At 40.6% G+C, this 19,954-nt stretch overlaps 2 protein-coding genes across 2 annotated transcripts; one reads left to right on the forward strand and one right to left on the reverse strand.

Moving 5' to 3' along the window:
- Nucleotides 1–618: 618 nt before the first annotated feature.
- Nucleotides 619–7,666, reverse strand: LOC311049104 (CCHC-type zinc finger nucleic acid binding protein-like). Its single transcript, XM_084062565.1, has 5 exons — nucleotides 7,580–7,666; nucleotides 5,144–5,277; nucleotides 4,695–4,760; nucleotides 4,295–4,493; nucleotides 619–1,760 (listed from the first exon to the last, which is right to left on the reverse strand). The coding sequence occupies exons 2-5, from the start codon at nucleotides 5,244–5,246 to the stop codon at nucleotides 1,643–1,645; spliced, it is 486 nt and encodes a 161-aa protein (XP_083918691.1). The 5' UTR covers nucleotides 5,247–5,277; nucleotides 7,580–7,666; the 3' UTR covers nucleotides 619–1,642.
- A 3,253-nt stretch (nucleotides 7,667–10,919) lies between these two features.
- Nucleotides 10,920–19,747, forward strand: isy1 (ISY1 splicing factor homolog). The gene is made up of 11 exons (XM_084062948.1): nucleotides 10,920–11,059; nucleotides 12,818–12,840; nucleotides 13,302–13,353; nucleotides 13,443–13,508; nucleotides 13,607–13,649; nucleotides 14,883–14,995; nucleotides 15,118–15,235; nucleotides 15,723–15,845; nucleotides 16,685–16,800; nucleotides 18,712–18,798; nucleotides 19,046–19,747. Exons 1-11 carry the CDS (start codon nucleotides 11,057–11,059, stop codon nucleotides 19,151–19,153), a joined length of 852 nt encoding a protein of 283 aa, XP_083919074.1. The 5' UTR covers nucleotides 10,920–11,056; the 3' UTR covers nucleotides 19,154–19,747.
- Nucleotides 19,748–19,954: the final 207 nt, after the last annotated feature.

The raw sequence follows: 19,954 nt of genomic DNA on the forward strand, positions 1-19,954 counted from the left end.
TCTGTACCTCTGTGCGGTTTACATTTTTTGATAAATAAAGTATTCAATCAATCACACATTGAGAGTGACCTCCCAGCTGTAGTCAGTGAACTAGTGGTCGACAGGACAAGTTGTGTGCCTGATGAGCGACCTCATCAGTTTGTATGAGGTCTTGTCAAGCTAAGCTAGCAATTCAGAAACATTTAATTTCTGAACCAAAAATATTGTCGCTGTCAAGTGGAAACCTTTCCAAGAAATGGAAAAGATAACCTGTGTTCCAATGGATCAGATATAATTATTTAGTCTCAAGCTTGTTAATCCTTTTCATTGGTTAAATATATATAAATAAAACCTGCAGACATACTTAACCACTTCCACTATCAAAATGCTTCACAAATAGCAAAACCCTGCTAAACCACACCCATCCGGGTGAAAACAAGAGTGAAGTCTAATACTCTGTAATAATATTGTACTGTAATACAATATTGTCTCTTGCCAAAAGTAACTGATCTACAAACAATGGTTATATTTGGTAAGCGATAAAAGTATAAATGAAGCTCATCACGGGTTTGTTTTGAACGGGGAGCTGTGTTTGTTTCATGGAGTGTTAAATAAAGACATTAGTCAGGAAACTGATGATTCCAGTCCACTCCCCTTCCTCCTCCTCGTTTATTGATTGGTTAAAATTACAGTTCTACCGTCTAAAGCCACGCCCACTGTCTACAGCCACGCCCACCGCTGTAAAAAGAAGCTGAATGATCTTTAATCTTTACACTCTGTACTTCTATTTGATATATTGTACAAAAATAACATTTGAATTTTTTTTTTGTTTTTTTTGTTGTGAAAACTTTTTCCTTTCCGTGTCCAAACCTAATTTTTTTTATTATTTTTTCTTTTGTTAATTTTTTTGTCTTTTCTGGTCTGTGTCAGTCAATCCGTCTGTCTGTTTGTACATCTCTCCGTGGCGTTCTTTGATGTGTTGTGAGCTGAACTGACCTTCAGTCAGCTCAACAGTACAAAAAAAAAATGAAACTTTACAATATTAATCAATAATCAGTGTTTAAAATGTTTCCACAATTATGTTATTATTATTATTAAACATCCGGCTTTTCTGTTGGTTTGTTCCTTTCCTAGTGTGATGACATGATAGTCGTCCAATGACCTGATTGGCTGTAGCTAGCCCGGAGGCTGGCCAATCACATTTCACCCCTAAGACAAACTCAAATAAGTCCATAAAAACAAAGTGAATTCTCAAGCGTATCTTAAGCTCCGCCTTCCTCAGGTAACCCAGTCCGTGTCAGAGCTGAGTGGGTCATATGACTCTCTCAGCCAATCGGCTGGGCAGAACGGTGGTATTAAACAAAGCTTTATAACATCATGACATCTCTACCAAACTAAAGCTGTAGTTTTTTTTTTAGAAATAATGCAGAACAAAGTGGATTCTTTTGCTGTTTTTTAAAAACTTTAGTGTCCTTCCTTGTATCTTTGCTCTGACTGGCTGGTTCCGGGCTGACCCCCCAATGGAACCAATGGAAAATGAGGATCAGAGAAAATAAAAATAAAAAAGAAGAGAGAAAACGATAGAGATAATAATAGAAATAAAAGGAAAGACGATGGTTGAGAGTGGGAGGGTGTGTGGGTTTGTTAGTGTGCCAGCAGGCCGCTAGGCACTAGCTTCGATGGTACACTCCTTGGCCAGGTGACCTGACTTCCCACAGTTGTAGCAGTTGACCTCAGACGCTTTGCTGCAGTGAACCGCCACGTGTCCAATCTCTCCACACCTGGAAAACAAACACACACTTTATTAGAACTTTAATATGTTGTATTTTTACTGAGACACAGACAGACTGTAGGACAGCTGAGAGGAGCATGGCGTAAGAGACGCACAGGACTATACTGGTGTTGTCAGCCCAGTACCCATGGAACCCACTAGTTTATCTGAAGATCAGGCGGATTAGATTAGTACAGAGACTGTGTTGGGTGGGTTAGTGTCAGTGGAATGGAGTATTGAGACTGTGTTGGGTGGGTTAGTGTCAGTGGAATGGAATATTGAGACTGGGTCAGATTCTATGAACAATAGCAACACTGACAGCCAAAATCCATCAGAAGGACATCTGGGATGCAATCGGTCTCGCCCTCTGCATCACATAAGTAAGTTGTATTATGAACGAATATGAGGAGACAATTATGAAGCTATAACTCTAGCTGGCAGGCTAGCTGGCATTACCTCAAGTAGCCTACAACTATCTCGCCTCCTCATAATAATAAATAACTTTCTTGGTGGCAAGATAGAAGACTTAACTAGCTCCTGTTGTAAATTACAGACAGGTGTTCTTTTATGGTGGTTTTGAATGAGGATAGGGAGTCACACCGTTTGATGGCTGGTGGTAGGGCATTCCACATTTTTCTTCTGTAAGCAGCTTCAGAAAAAAAAAGAGATTATGTTTCTCCTAGAGACAGCGTTTTGGTGTCAGAATAGTAGAATGCATTCATCACCATGTTTGTGCCAAATTTGGGGGGATACGAGATCAGTGGAGCTAAATCTGGTGTTGTGCCTGTGGGCGTCTCTCACTCTAATTAAGTAGTTTGACAGATTGGGCACTGATCCCATGAGCATCTTGAAGACAAGGCCTATTGCCTCGCTGTACTCTGTCCTCTATACCTTGATATACCTAACCCCAGCCTAGTGAGCTGGGGTTCGGTGAGTCCTGGGAGTGAGGTGTAGTAGAAGTAGTTTGTTTTCTAACCGTTCTTCTCCAACCTACAAAGACCAGTTCCTTAATAGCTGTTCTGACCAAGCAATCTGATTGAAAAATAGGCTCTTAAGCCATGCTCAAATGAGCATGCGAGCACACCTAACTGTGCTCAAGTGAAAAATGCCTTTAAATATTACTCACAATACAGCCAACTGTTCAACCTTCATGTTACACAGTGAAATCCTCATTGAATTTTTATGTACTCAAAGCTCCACCCACAAGACTGAGCGGGAGTTCAGTTTTGTCAATGTGTGGTATTTATTCAGTTTTGGAAATCACATCCTCCATTTAGCTCATTGGCTCAGGTTGCCTTGGCTCTGGGTCACCTCAATGGGTCCAGGGCAGGCTGACTTGAGTCAACGGGGACTAGTTAATGTCTCAGGCAGACCCCATGCATTTCCAGAGAAGCTGAAATAACACTAGAAAAAATATATGTACTTTGAGAGAAAATTGCCCCACAATATGAATGAAATACATTTTTATTGAGTTTTATTTTGTTGGTAACCGTTGTATTATTACAATATTACACTCAAGGGTGGGCATTAGCGTCATAATTGGCACTTCAATGACGCTTACAGAATGAGGCACAAGCGCCTCGTTCCTGACGGCATCACTGTCGTGCCAATAATAATGCTAAAGCACAGCCTCCAGGGTAATATTACACCAGACAGTAAGTGACAGGGGCATTTCTTTAAAAACAGCACTCATGTGGGTTATATGAACGTGCATGTTTTTGTGCCTCTCTCAATGAGCTGCACACTCAGACTTTGATGCCTGTTCCTTATGAGGTTGTCCCACAGTAAAATCTGAAAGTTCATGAGGGCTTCCTGGCAGTTTGTATTGGAGGTGGGGCGTGTCTGATCAAATGAATAATAAATATCTAAATACTGAATCAAGCAATTTAAAAACTGTCTGGGGTGCTCAAAAAAGCCCAAGTAGATGTTAAAATGACCCCAAACATGTTTGAAAGTGAAATATCCCTTTACGTGTTATTTTATACTTTGCCATACAATGCAATCATTTTAAAATAGATATATCTGCTTTTGACGTTTTTTTGTTTTGTTGTTTAAGTTTTTGCCTATAACGACATACCAAAATAGTGATTATTTAATCAAATTATCGATTATTTCTTATAATCGATACAATTGATTAGTTCGATCAATTTGTTGCACCCCAACCTTCATGCATGCTTTCCATTTCTGCACTGCTGTAGACTTATCTTGAGGCAACAGCCCACGATTAATAGATTTGCTGTTAACCACATGAACCCTACGTGTCCTTGATCTGGGCAGGTCATAAAAGGCATTCAGCAAATATAGGTCCCAGACACCCTCCGATATAAGCCCATTGAATTTATCATTGAAAACACACATGGTGACAGATATTGTCCTTCCAATGTGCGAGTCGCCCTTTATTTTTCAATAAAAAAACGTTTTAGGTTTCCATCCAACAACGACAATATATAGGCCGATATGTCGATATATCTGTGATAGGCCCATATCGGCTGGTAAAATCGGCCAACCTGTTGATCAGCCGGGCTCTAGTTTTGTTGTTCTTACCGGTAACATTTGACCTTCTCGCATCCCTTCTGGATGTGTCCGAAGCCTCCACAGGAGTAGCACTTCTGCTCGTTAGCGTGGTCACAGTCCCGCGCCACATGGCCCCCTTTTCCACAGGTGTAGCAAACCTGCTCCCTCTCCTTTTTAGGCTCCTTACAGTCCCTGGAAATATGACCTGACCTACCACAGTTATAACAGGCTGGAGAGGAGAGGAGCAGAGAGGAGAGGAGAGGAGAGGGGGAGTGGAAGAGAGGAGAGGAGACAATAGTTACTTTATGTCAAGTTTTGACATCTTAGACAAATGGTGAGAAGTATTTGACAGGTAATAAAACACAGAGGACAGTGGACACTGGACAGACACGCAGACTGACGGGTAGACAGATAGACAGAAGTGTCTCACCATCTTCAGTTCTCTCACAATCCCTGGCGACATGTCCTGGTTCTCCACAGCGATAACAGAAGAGATCTACACACACACACACACACACACACACACACACACACACACACACACACACAGTGTTTAACTAAATGTAATTTGTGTTCTATTTTACATCTGAACAGTTAGAAACAATCAATATTTAAAGGAATAGTTCATCCAAGAAAATACTTATTTTCTATCAATTACATACCCCATGAAGCCTTGAATTCATGGAGATGTTTTTGTTTTTGACACATTCCTGAGCCAATAATTTGATGACCGGATGTATTGCCGGTAGGAGACTCAAAGAGACTCCTTTGAGTCTCCTACCGGATACATTAGCATATTTCCGCCGGTAATCAAATCATTATTATTCATTATTATTATTATTATCAAAAAATCTCAGACAGACGGACAGGCAGACTGACCTTTCCCTCGACCTCGTCCTTTGCCCCGCCCTCTCCCAGCGTTGGGACAGTTTTTGATCCAGTGACCCGTCCGGCCACACCCAAAACACTCGTTAGTGCTCATCACCACGGCAACCACTACACTCCTACTACACCTGCACAGATAGACAGACAGACATCTGTAAGAGTTTGATCTACTAGGGTTGCAACACTTAATCAATCTAATCAATGTAATCAATTATTTAAAACAATGTATAATTTAATAATTGATAATAATTGAACCCTATTTTGGGCATGTCTTTACATGCATTACATTTAAAAAGTAGTGAAAATAGCAGATTTACACTTTCGCGCAACACTGTTCAAGGGCTCAAGTGGTACTTAATTCATTCATTAATATATATATTTTTTAATTATCCCCAAAACGGACTTCTTTATTATTCGGTTAATCGTAAAAGTAATCAATAGAATAATCAAAGATCATTGATAGTTGCAGGCCCTAATTCCTGGAATTTATAGATAAGATTAGTGCAGTGTGTGTTTGGCTCCCAGTATTTCTGCTTGCAGTTGTCAGGGGCGTGCCCATTTGGAGCACGTGCCAGTTCGGACCTAGCCTCGATCTCCAGGCTTTTATTGTTTAGTTTTGCTAAAAAAGAAAAGCCTGGACCAACGCGTCGGTGTACCCGATATAGGAAGTGTTTCATATCCCCAACCAACCAGAGTGCAGTGGGCGTCGCTCGTAAGGTTGTGTTGACGGGGCGGGGGCTGACGGACAGATCAGTGAACCAATGGGATCACACGCATTCTCTCGCCGGAGATGTTAAACCCGCCCCTCTAGGTACGAAAACAGGAGCGCTGGTGCAGCTTAGTTCGGACCTGGCCGATTATCTGGCCCCCGGAAGTGCTGCTTGAATCGTTGTAAACGTTGCGATTGACGGTCATCAGCACACATGCAAAAAGTCTGTAATAATCGCCATTTATGCATGGCTTTTGTTGGACAGTGCCAGTGTTCGATGCTTCATTTCTGTCTTACTGTCTCAGGAGACTGTCTTTTACTGTCTCTGAGGACTTTTTATTTTGTAGATGACTGACTCCTGATAGAAAAACAAACACTAAAGACAACAGATAAATTAGTTATAAACTGTATTGTTTTTATTTGAGGGTTGTAAATAGGTTTGTTTACATTGGTAATGTTGGTTAACATGGATGTAAAACAAAGACATATTTTGATTCATGATGGGGTAATAGCTTAGTATTTATAAGCTCACAACGGGTTTGTAGATCTGCAATTTTGGTTCGAAGAGATTTGGTTTGGAGGGAAAAAAACGAGGGGACATAGCACAGATCCATAGGGGGACCCCGGTCAACAAAGTATACTAATAGGGCAGGGGTCTTCTACATTTTTCAAGCCAAGGACCCCTTAGCTGAGAGAGAGATGCAGCAGGGACCCCCACTACCTATTGGATTCATGTTAAATGTATGTTTTCAGACATTTAACGACTTTAACGGTCAATTCTTTGTAAACTTGACCTTTGGCTCTGTACTTTGTACTTTCCCCTCTACACCACCAAACCTCTAAGCCAACAGCCAATCTACAAAATAGATCTGCAGCTAATATTCCCCCCAGAATAGGGATGCGAGGGTTCAAATGGTTAAGGTTAAAAAAATACAAAAATAAAGTCCCTATCACACAAAGATTTGGCGGCCCCTGGGTTTAAGTGATTTTAAAATACAAACTTAGTTTTTAAAATACTGTTATTTCAGCCATGACAACACACACACACACACACACACACACACACACACACACACACACACTTGGAGAGGTTCACACACACACACACACACACACACACACACACACACACACACACACACACACACACACACACACGTTTTTGTTGGTGTCCAGGCAAGCAGCTCCGCCCACCCACGCTGCAGGCCTCCTAACAGCCCCAAACCACCAGGCTACAGAGTGTGACCCCTAAACCCCATCACGCATACGCATACACACACACACACACACACACACACACACACTCACACACACACCGAATACACAAAACAACACGCACCACCTGTACTCGACCGGCCACACGCACACACAACGCGAGCGCGCACCCCCACCATTCCTCCTCTTCCCACCCCACGCTGTGTGTTTATTTATAACGTCACCGTGTAACGAAAACAAAACAACGGACTCTGACGCAGTAACAGACGGTTCGGGGCCTGCCGTTAGCTTTAGCATGCAAAACTAGCCTAGTTAGCATCACGGCGCACAGCACAACACAACGCCCACGGTTCCTTTTTTTTTTTTTTTATTGACTTTGATTTGCGCGTGCGCGCGGCGTGCGCGTGTCCGTGCGCGAGGCAAGGAAGAGGAGTTTTTTTTTTTTTTTTTTTCGTTTTATTTTGTTGGAGGGGAGGTTTGAAAATGTTGGTGAATAATAAACTCACCTGGCGACGTGACTCTGTCTGCTGTTTGTTTTCTATCTCCTCCTCCTCTCTGCGACACGCGGTCTGCGCACGGACCCGAGACCCGCCCCCCGCCCCCCAACAGTCTGCACACGGCACCGTGCCCGGCCCCCCAACACTCTGCACACGGCACCACCGAGTGGCACGGACCTGACCACCACCAGTGAGTGGTGAAAAAAGGGTAACCGGATGACTCGCCCCAAAACACCCTCGCCCCCATTTTTATTCGTGGCCCAGGCCAGCCGTTCTTGTATTCTTGTTTTTCTTTTACTGAGGATAAGGTTAGAAATAAGTGTAGGGTTGGGCATAGTTTTACTGAGGTTACGTTTAGGAATACATTAGGTTTAGGCATAGTTTTACTTTTACTGAGGTTATGTTTAGGAATACCAGGTGAATACCGACGGATTTGCCCCGGGGCAACTGTGTTTTGGGGCAAGCTGTTTGGTATTCCTTCTATTCACATTTGTTTTACTTAAGTAAAAGTATCAATACTGCAATGTAGAAGTACTCTGTTACTAACTAAATATCAGGAAATCTAAATTTACTTGAGTAAAAGTACAAAAGTATTGGCATCAAAATGTACTTAAAGTGCCAAAAGTGGAAGTACTCATTATGCAGAAGGTCCCATTTCACAAGTTTTCAAATGTATAAAAATCGTTTGAAAATAGCAAATGCATTGTGAGCTTGTAGATCTGCTATTTTCAAATGGCCGAAAAATGTATATAGGGCTGAAGTGGTTAATGTATGTTTTGTAATAATAATCCAAATCTACAAAGTAATTTTGTAGATTTGGTACGATATTTGACTCTGAGATGTAGTGGAGTTAAAGTATAAAAAGTATAAGAGAGACAGTACAGTAGGAAAGCTGAAAGGGAGACAGAGTGAGAGACAGACAGTAATGAATTCCTTCCGCTGGATGGTGACAAAGGTTTATTTCCCACAGACAGATGTTTCACATTCACATGATCCTGTATGTGCAAAAATAATCTTGTTTTATTGATCTCTCTCTTTCTTCCCCTTGCCCCCCCCCCCCTCCTTCTTCTTCCCTTTCTCTTTCTATGGAAATAACAAAAACGATAGAACTTGCACAAAACAAATGTCCCCCACTGTTCTACACCTGTAAACCTGTGATGTGACAATAAAGCTCATTATGATTCTGAACGTCTCATACATGTTCAACTTCTGTGTAACTTTATTTCAGGCTTCAGCATTGCTTCCAGCAGCCTGCGTCCATTAGATCTGTCCCTCATCCACCGACAACGATGAAAAGATTTTGGGGATCTCTCTTTTAAAGAGCCCAAACAATTCATCTTCAGTCCATTTGGACAGTTTATATTTGAGGCACGGTCTTACCAGTTGGGACCATCTGCTAGCTGGTCCGCACAGGCCTTGAGGACACGGCCTGGTATATTGTCCGGGCCTGAAGCCTTGTGGATATTCAGCCCTTTAAAGGCTCTCCGTACATCATGGACACTGGACAGAGATAGACAGCGGGCAGGCGTCCCGGGATGGGGACGGTGCAGGTTGTGCGGTGTTTGTGGCCTGCTCAAACCGGGTGAAAAAGATGTTCAGTTCATTTGAGCCAAAGTCTGGACATATAAGGGTTTCGGTTTCTCCCTTTTAGTGTTTCTCCCTTTGGTGGGTCTACGACAGTAGTTCTCTGACTTTTTGATTTCAAAGACCCCCAGTTTGATATGCATATAGGGACACAACCAAATAACTCTCAAAGTTACAGACCTGTAAAGGTCCATTTGGTTGTTTTCTATCAGTAGTTGAGCCCGGGAGACCTCCTGGAACGCCCTCAAGGATCCTGGGGGTCCCCGGACCTCACTCTGAGAACCACTGGCTATGATAGCCTCCTGTAACGTGTCTGATGGTCCCTGTGGCTTCCCTTGTGGTTAGACTGCCATCCTGTGGAACAAAATGACCCTGCACTAGTATGACTGCACTAGTATGACTGTGAACTCAGAGCGCTTGTCTGTAATAATTAATTGTAATAGTAATAAATAGTAATAATTGTAATAATTCTGTCCTCATTTTCTCCTTTCTCATGTATTCAGCTATTATATATGCAAGTGAAGTCTATAATATTCGACAGGTGTGTAGTGTGCTCTGTTAACTGAATAATATATTCAGCTGAACATTCCTTTCTTGTGTCCTGACTGGCACACTGTAAATAATAATACTAATATTAATAATAATGTCTCAGCATCTACATAATAACAGTATACGGTTGGCAAGGAATATCCCTTCAAACACTAGCAGATTGTGTTGATTTAATGTGGTCATGTTGACATCAGCACATTGTGCATTTCGTCTCTGTTGGGTGAAAACTGTTACTTTTCAGGATTTTAATAAATAAAAAAAGAAAAATAGTTGGACAGAGGAGAGACTGAAGAAGACATTTCTGTAACCTTTTTTAGGACCCTTCTTCTTGTTGCCCAGGTCAACTATTTTTAACCCTTACACCTATCCTGCCATAATATGGAGATAACAGAAAAACGCTTGAAGTAAACAACATACAGAGACAAATTAACACATTTTCTATATCATTTTGACCCAAGGAATTCAAGTGGTTATTATTAAGATTCAAGCACATCTTGACCCTATTTCAGGACGAAACAGCCAAAAACTAGCAGAAAATGTTCAAATCACAATTATCACATCTATATTTTTATTTGTACTAAACTTTTAAGGTGTTTTCTTTTTTACCATATGTTTTTAGGACCCTAATGATGTCTAGTTAATATTTCTTCTTGTTGCCCAGATCAAATAATGTCCCATGGGATTCATTTTAAGTCTTTCTTACACCTATACCCAACCCGAACCAAAAGATGGAGATAATAGAAAATACCATAACTCTACCATAACAACATAGGCCTACAGAGACAAATGAACACATTTCTATTTATAATTTTATACAAGGAATTCATTAAACTGGTTATTATTCATATTCAAGCACGTCTTGACTCTATTTCAGGACAAAAACTGCAAAAAAATAACCCAACATTTTTTCTATTACAAAAAATGTAATAATAAAAAAAATTGTCAGTACTTCTTCCACCACTGAATAATACGAATCACACTGTAAACCTGTTGGTGTGACACAGTGACAATAAAAGCTGATGTGGTTATTCACCTCCCGAACAGCAGGAGGCAGCATTATGCCCAATGGGCGTCTATAGTCTGCCGGAAACAGCAACAGAAAATAGCAGACCTACAAGCTCACAACAATTCGCGAATGCGACGCGTTGTGGGCTTGTAAATCTGCCATTTTTGACGCGCGACACCGTCTTGCGCCGAAGTATCGGGCTGGTAAAGAAGTACTTCCTGTGGTTTTCCTAGATCGTGCAGTGTGTTCGTTGTGAACTACAAAGTTAAATACAACAGTTTACTTCATTAACCAACAGTTTAACTGACAGTTTTAATCTAACAGACAAGAACCAGTTGACCGCAGAGATGGTAAGAAACACATAGAAAGACGTTTAACATGCTTGCTGTTTAGTTAGCTGCCCTGCTAGCAGTGCTGTGGTGTAATGTGAATGGAGGGGCTAACGGCTAAGCTAACTGCTAACTGATGTTTTTAAACTGTGACCACTTTCACCCTGGGCCAAAATATGTCACATGTATTCTGATTTGTATTTTTCTAAATTATGTTTTTTTGTTGTTGCCGTGAATAGACATACGAGCTCAGTGTGTTTTTGTTTGGTGTTTGCAGTGGTGGAAAAAGTCACTTACATGTATTACTTAAGTAAAAGTATCAATACTTAAATACTCTGTTACAAGGAAAAGTCCGGAATTCAAAATTTACTTGAGTAAAAGTACAAACTTATTGGTATCAAAATGTACCAAAAGTAGAAAGTACTCATTGGCAGGATGTCCAATTTCACACGTTTTCAAATGTAAAAATGTATTGAGCACAATACAAAAACAATACAAAAACAAATAACAGTACACAGAAAGACAGAATATAAAAATAAAAGTGCCAGGAGGAGGCAAGAAGCCCAATAAGGTCTTAGGCCTCTACCTATGTATAACACAATAACAAATATTAATAGATCATGATTTGTTAACAAAATATAAATATATATAAAACAATCTACAACATAATTGTAATGCCTGATTATCCATATAAAGATGACTGATAATAATTAGTCAACATAGTTGACATATCAGATTTTACTGGATGTCAAATCCATAGACCAACCAAGCAAATAGGGAATATAGGAGAAAAAAGGAAAAAAAAGTTATCAGGTAATGTGTGATAATGAATGTGACCTGGTCAATCAGAACATCCTTCCATTTGTTCTTGTATAAATTAAGTGAAGAAAGTTGTATACCAGCAGAGAACTTGTCCCAAAGTGTCCATCTGTATTTAAGGGAAAAGTGACCATGACTAGTAAGGTAAAAGGGGGGTGAAGATGTGTTGTATTTGTGTATTTGATAATTTGTTTGGAAGTAATTACTAAAAGGTTTGAGAATGGAGTTGGGGGTATGTTTAAACTTATACATAAAAATGCATATGTTGATCTGGAAAAAAATCTTTTGATGAGACTCATTGTGAGCTTGTAGATCTGCTATTTTCAAATGGCCGAAATGTATATAGGGCTGAAGTGGTTAATGTATGTTTTGTAACAATAATCAAAATCTACAAAGCAACTACCGGTAGTAACTAAAGTTTTCAAATAATTGGAGTGGAGTAAAAGTATAATATTTGCCTCTGAGATGTAGTGGAGTAGAAATTACTGAAAATTGGAAATACTCCAGTAAAGTAACAACTGTACTCAGTGCTTGAGTACAGTACTAAATGTACTTAGTTACTTTACACCACTGGTCATATGTATTCCGATTTGTTTTTTTCCTAAATAAAATTTTAGCCGAAAATAGATCAGCTCAAAATGTTTTATTTTTGTTTTTATTTAAATATGGGGGACACTCACTATGCAATGAAATGCGTGTACATTGATTTTAAATGTAATGGTGAAGCTCTGTTCATTTCATGAAACATATTTTGCTCCTGAGTCCTGATGTTGTATTTTAATAAGATATTCATCAGAATTTGTGAATGTCAAATAACCATAGCATCAAATCTACACAAGGATTGTGAAATCTGTGTGTCTGTGACTCTAGCATTAACTGCTGTCTATCTGTCCGTCTGTCTGTCTACCTTCCTACCTTTCCTTCCTCCCTATCATCTCTTATTCCTTCCTTCTCCTCCAGGCTCGTAATGCAGAGAAAGCCATGTGAGTATTGTGTTTGAGGCAAACGGATGCTAGGCTCAATGTTTACCTGCCATCCTAGTTTCTTGAGGCACTACACTGTCTCTTTGCATTCTATGTGATTATTTACCTTGCTCTGGACAAGGGCGTCTGCTAAATTGTTAATGAGTTATTGTACTAGTTATTGCAGTGGTTCTCAAATATTTCCATGTCAAGGACCCCCAAATGAATGTGTATTTTGCCGCAGATCCCCATCTAAAAATATTTTGTACCAGTGACCCCCCATACAAGATTGAAGATGATTTTTAATTCAAATAGCCAATCTACAAGCTCACAACTCAGTGTGACACGTTGTGAGCTTGTAGATTAGCTATTTTCAAATGGGCGATGTATTAGGTTAACTGAGTTATTGTACTAGTTATTGGGCTGGTGTTTGTGTTCACAATTGGGTTGTTGTTAATGGGTCAATGGCTTGTGTATTGTAGGACTGCTCTGGCTCGGTTCAGACAGGCCCAGCTGGAGGAGGGTAAAGTGAAGGTAAGAAACTCCGCATTCTACTTTTCTACTGTACTCTGCTACTACACACATGAACACTGATAATAAAACACTTGTCTGTCTGTCTGAAGGAGAGGAGGCCATTCTTGGCTTCAGAGTGCAGTGAACTTCCTAAAGCGGAGAAGTGGAGGAGACAGGTTATTATTATTAGTATTATTATTGCTATTGTAGTTGTTGTTCATAGTGGCAGTGTTTATGTCAGACCTACTATAAATTAAATGTGTTTGTTTTTCAGATTGTCAGTGAAGTCTCAAAGAAAGTGGCTCAGATCCAGAACGGTGAGAAAACTCCATTGATGTTTGTTAACACATTGATTGCCTAGATCGAGTTAACTCGTTTTTCAAATCCAACGCTTGCGTGCCGCAATTCTGAAGATCGAGTTAACTCGTTCTTTGGAATTTTCATTGTTTAATCTGTGATCGCGCTGTTCTGTTTATTTTTCACCATCAGTTTCGTTTTCCGCTTACGTCACACTCACCCGGAGCCGGATGCATAACGCAGATTCCGTTTCCGGGTCACATTTTTTTCCCCGGTCATTTTCGTCCAGAATAGGGAAAAACACGTTTTTTCACACGGTATAAAAACGAACGGAGTGCTCCACTTCTATTTTCTTTAGTCCGGGTGACTAACAGTCATCGTCTTCGTGTATCACATAGTTTTAAGGCCCATCAGGGATTATCGAAAACGTCACATCCGGTTTATGACGTATTGACTGTTTGAGCCTGTTGGGAGGGGGGCGAGCGAGTCAGCGAGGTGATCAATGTGTCGATTTGCTGCTCTCTGCTGGTAGAACTGTCGTATGTGTTTAAAACCGCAATCAGACAATTTATTTGAATGAAAAATTACAAAATAAAAAAACTTGCAAATCGCTGGCACAGGGGTGAGTACATTATGAATAAACTCTGGCAGTCAATGTGTTAAGAGAAGGACCCTGGGCCCTGTTTACACCAAGCAAAAAATGGGCCCTGTTTACACCCAATGGGCCCTGTTTACACCCAGCACAAAATGGCACGCAGTTTGCTTGTTTAGAACTGAACTGACACAGTTGTCTTTCTCAGGCAGATTATTCACATAGTAAGATGTACATGCGGTACATAGGCAGGGTTCAAAACAAGCACACACTGTTTGCAATCAAAATCAAATTTACTGGCCGAAAGAACAACATTTAATATTTTCTCCCCAAAACATCTATTATTTGATCAATTCTCTTTTATAATTGATTCAATAGAATATTTTGATTTACGCCCTGTAAACAAGACAGGTGCGTCAACCATCCTCCTGCCGTCTCAGCGCCGTTTGAGTTGCAGAGAATTGTAAACAATTGTTCAGTCAGCGTCGCCATGGTTGACACGAAAGTACACCCACAATGTCTACATCAGACACCAAAGATACCCTGACCAAACGAACACGTATGACACCCTGGGATGATAATTTGTTGATTCATAGCAGCAGATGTAGTGTCCACCACCATGCTGACTGCTGTCTGTCTGTCTATCTATCTGTCTGTCCAGCTGGTCTTGGAGAGTTCAAGATTCGAGATCTGAACGATGAAATCAACAAACTGTTGAGAGAGAAAGGTCACTGGGAGGTCAGGATCAAAGAGTTGGGAGGACCTGACTATGCTGTAAGTTTGTTTTCATTATCATTTTTTCCATCATGTTATGTACTGTACATACAGTATGTTATGTTTATGTACTGTTGTGTTGTTGTACTGTACATATGTAATATTTATGTAATGTGTTGTAGCGTACAGGTCCTAAGATGTTGGATCATGAAGGTAAAGAAGTACCTGGCAACAGAGGGTACAAATACTTTGGAGCCGCCAGAGATTTACCAGGAGTTCGAGAACTGTTTGAGAAAGAACGTATGTACTAATACTACAAGCACTACACTTATTCTATAGACCAATTATTTGTTTACCAACATTTAGACTGGACGCACAGGTGATTGTTTCATGCAATCAATTCCCAACATATTGTTTCGGGGTGCGCTGGTTTCAATACATTCAACCTCCTCTTGTGTGTTGGCTAGTGAGGCGCGTCCTAGCGAGACATGACAATGGGTTTCATTTGGTGCCGGCCTGCGTGTGCCTACTGGTCAGTGTGACGTCGTCTATTAAGGGGTCTATTAATACTACTATTACTCTAACTAGTACTTAAAACGAGAGTTATGCATATAACTAAGGTTCTACGAATTCCGGATGACCTGGCGGTCAGAAGGAATGAAGTAGAACTACCACAGTTAATCCTGTCTGCAACTACTGCACTTTAGTACTTCATATTGTCTTAGAGACGCATTAAGTAGATTGATGGGTAACTAATTTAAACGTGTGTGTGTGCGTGTGTGCATAGCGACCCCTGCGGCGAGGAGGACCAGGGCAGAGATGATGAAGGAGGTGGATGCAGAGTACTACGGGTACAGAGATGAAGATGACGGCATCCTACTTCCTCTGGAACTAATCTATGAAAAACAAGGTGAACAACTGGTCAGAGATCAGAGCAAAACAAAACACTATAGCAATGATTACTATGGGAATATAAAGCTTTGACATTTTAATATAAAAACCTTTTGTATTCACTAAAATATATATTATTTACAGCACCTTTTTAATGAAATAATAGATTCTCAAAAATAGCGGAAATACAATGTGTACAAGCTCACAATGTGTTGTGAGCTTATGCTAATCAGACTAATCGATTTAGTCTATTATAATAAATCCATTCAAATTTTGTCATGATTTGTTGATAAATATAAAACATATAGTATGTATGTATCTATGTATGTATGTATGTGGTTATATTAGTAATTCTCAAAGTGGGTTCCTTGAGGGGGTTCCAGGGGGTCCCCAGCAAAAAGATTGGCAGTTAGGAACCAAATGGACCCTTATGGAACCACAAAGCTATGGGCGGCCATAGCTGAGTGGTTGAGTAGCCACAGCCCCTGGATGCCGTCGATGTGTGTCCCTGAGCAAGACTCTTAACCCTAATTGCTCCCTGAACGCCGTAGAATGGCTGCTCACTGCTCCTAGTAGTTATAGGATGGGTAAAAGCAGAAGACAAATTTAACTTATGTGCAAATATACAGTGACAAAAAACACCCCAAGGAATGAGGACCAAGGAGTGAGGACCATTCTACTATTCTATTTCTGAGAGTGTAGAAATGGAAGCAAATGGACCCATTTGGTTCCATTTTTAGTTATCGGGGTCCTATTATACACCAAACTGGGGGTCCTTCAAATAAAAACGTTTGAGAACCACTGGTGTATATGTATTTATACCGATATTATTGTGTGTGTGTGTGTGTGTGTGTGTAGCCATAGCTGAGGCGGTAGAGAAATGGAAAGCAGAGAAGGAGGCTCGGCTCTCAGGAGCAGGAGGAGCAGCAGCAGACGAGGAAGAGGAGAGTATCTACGCTGTTCAGGAAGAAGAGGTCAGTACCAGGTTGCAGCCTTGATCAAGGGCACTTCAGCTGTGTTTGGACTAAGGCTGAAACAACTAATCAATTAAAATCGATGACTAAATTCGTTGCCAACTAATCTGATTATCGATTTTTATCGGCAACGAATCGCGGGTGGTTATAGTAACCAATCGCTGTTTTTCCACTTAAACACTGTTTTTTACAGCGCTAGTCGTGGCTAAGCTAAGTTGGAGGAGTGAACCTTCTCGCTTCCCATACAATCTGCCGAGTTGCGCAATTGCGACCGTGAAGCGAAATTGAAAACAAACATGGCAGCGCCCTGTTACCGCGAGCGTTTCACCCGCAACGCCGTAAAGAAATGGATTGCCTGCAATATCTGTAGGCCTACGATGGACAGAAAACGTGCGTGATGACCTTATACAGTAGGCGGGCTGTACACCGGATCCGAGCACAAAGGAGCAAGCAAGGTAGCTCCCCACGGCATGGGACGTCGGTGGCTGTAAATACACACCCATTAAACTACAGTATCTATACAGGATCTGCACACTGCAATGTGAATTGAACCTTGTCTACTCTACATTAAAGCCAAGACAACTATGTATACCTGCTGCATCCAGGTTATGATCAAGAACTAAACATATGGCTTGAATGTATATATTTTTTAATTAAACATTTTAATTTAAAAGTACTGTTACCCTGTAGCCTGACACACCTTTTAAAAAATCAAATCATGCAGTCAGAAGAAGAGAGATTACCATAGGTGGCTTTTATTTATTTTGATTTGTATTTATGTATTTTATGAGTAGTAACCTGATCAGCAGCTAAGCGAAATTGTTTTTTACCTTTTTTTTTAATTCAGCATATAGGGTAGGGTGTTCTTTTTTCTTTCACACGTGTACAGACGAATATACAAACATGTACAGAACTTCACAGTAAACATAACAACAAGGATACAAGATAATCGAATGGTGTGAGTAAATGAGGACGTTAAAAACACAACGAAACATTCCCCTACCCTTTCCCCTCCCACTTGGAGCTTTGGATCCCTCTTACCACACCATATAGGCGTATAGAATATTTCTTGAAAAGAATTGAATAGAATGTCTAAGATGATTTTCCCCTTCCTCCCTCTCTCCTAACATGTACTTTTAAATTCATTATTCATCTTTATTGTCTTTATTGTTAGAACATGCCTAAAACAACCTAAAATTATAAGGTAATTGCTAAATAAGTGCCACAATCCGATTAATCGTTTAAATAATCGCCCGATAATTCACTAATGTAAATAATAGTTAGTTGCAGCCCTAGTTTGGACATGGACCCAGCACCCTGTCAGATGATAAGAACCACAGATTGAGTGTAACTGTAGTGCAGTGATTCTCAAACATTTTCATGTCAAGGACCCCCAAATTGATATATATTCCCTCATCTGAAAATATATTGTGCCAGAGACCTAGCCTGACACTCTTTTTCATTTAGTTTCACTCCATTATTGGCAGAATATTTCTTTTCATGGCCGTGGCTAGCGATTCAGGTGCTGGAGCCAGGCTACCAGAGATTTGTGTTAACATTTTTCATATTTATAATTATAGCTCAGATTTATACAGCACTTTTCTAAGTACCAAAAGTCACTTTGTAAAGTTTCAAAAATAGCCGATCTACAGTGCAAGCCCACAACATGTCGCATCACAGCTATTTTTGAATGGCCAAACTATATGTTTCGGACCCCCTGGAACCCTCAAGGATTTTGTTTTCTCATTGCTATACAGACTACTGTATTTGCTCTAGTAGTCCTATTTCATAACGGCATGCTGTATTTTTTCTCTCATAAATTCATGTACTGCACACACAAGACGACTTTTAAAAGATACAAAATTCAAATGATATAATTAGTAACACCAAAGCTGTCTGTGTGTCTGTCAGTGGGATGAAGAAAACAGGGAGCAGACAGAGGAAGAGGAAGGGGCCCACACCTTCATCGCCCATGTACCTGTACCTTCACAGAAAGAGGTGAGACATGCTTAGGGCTGTTGTAATGACCGCACCGCTGCAAAACAACCACTATGTCATGTTTTAATTTCAGTGGTGGTAAAAGTAGCAATACCACAATATACTATACAAATACTCAGTTACAAGTAAAAGTCCTGTATTCAACCACGTCCACGTTTTTTAGTCCTTTTGAAATAATTGTAGGTAAACATGACCAATGTCACCGACATCCGTCTGTCTCTGTGTGTGTGTGTGTGTGTGTGTGTAGGTGGAGGAGGAGCTGGTTCGTCGGAGGAAGATGGAGTTATTGGAACGGTACGCCAGTGAGTCTCTGATGGCACAGAGCCAAGAGGCCAAAACACTACTAGGAATGTAGGCTGTGTGTGTGTATGTATGTGTGTGTATGTTAGGGCTCTTCACTGGTCTACCCAAACCGATACATGGGATCAAACCTGTGCACACCGTGTGGCATCGCTTGGATTCCTTCCTCAGCGAGGTGAAAACATGGCTATAATGTATTTGTCTCTTATTGTAGGCTGCTAGGTAGCTGATAGGTTTCATTATGGAGTTAGTAGTCTATAACTGGCATCTGCTGGTAGAACTGATTTTTTTTTATTGCCATCGTGATTATAAGGTTTGCCACACGTCCATGTAATACCCAAGAGTTGGGGTCTATTTTGTGATATGTTTTGGAACAAATTTCACAGGTCCATTAGGCTTGGGGTCCATCATTTTGGACTCATGAAGAGCCCTAGTGTGTGTGCGTGCGTGTGCGTGTGTACGTGCGTGTGCCTCCCAGTGGCCACCTGGAAGGAACAGCACAATACCAGCGACGTAAACGGCATCCTGCCAGGAGGAGAAGTGTCTGTCTCCATAGTGACTGTTGCTAAGTGAGAGCAGTATTATGGGATGTTTGTGTAAATAATATTTTTCTACATGAACTTTGTTTTATTAAAGACAATTGTACAAACACAGTTGTCTGTTGCCATGCTAATTAAGGCCCCCCAAAATGATTACGTTTTCTATGTGTTTGGGGATTTCATCCACGCGTAAACTGCGTTTTACATCACTACAAACTGACTTTTTGGAAAACTCCTTCCAGGGTGAAGATATTTTAACCACTTTTAACCCAGGCATTCATATTCTGGGAGGAACATTAGCCCAAAATAGCAGATCT

The sequence above is a fragment of the Gymnoscopelus microlampas genome, assembly GCF_963454915.1.
Source record: "Gymnoscopelus microlampas genome assembly, chromosome: 7".
Lineage (NCBI taxonomy): Eukaryota > Metazoa > Chordata > Actinopteri > Myctophiformes > Myctophidae > Gymnoscopelus > Gymnoscopelus microlampas.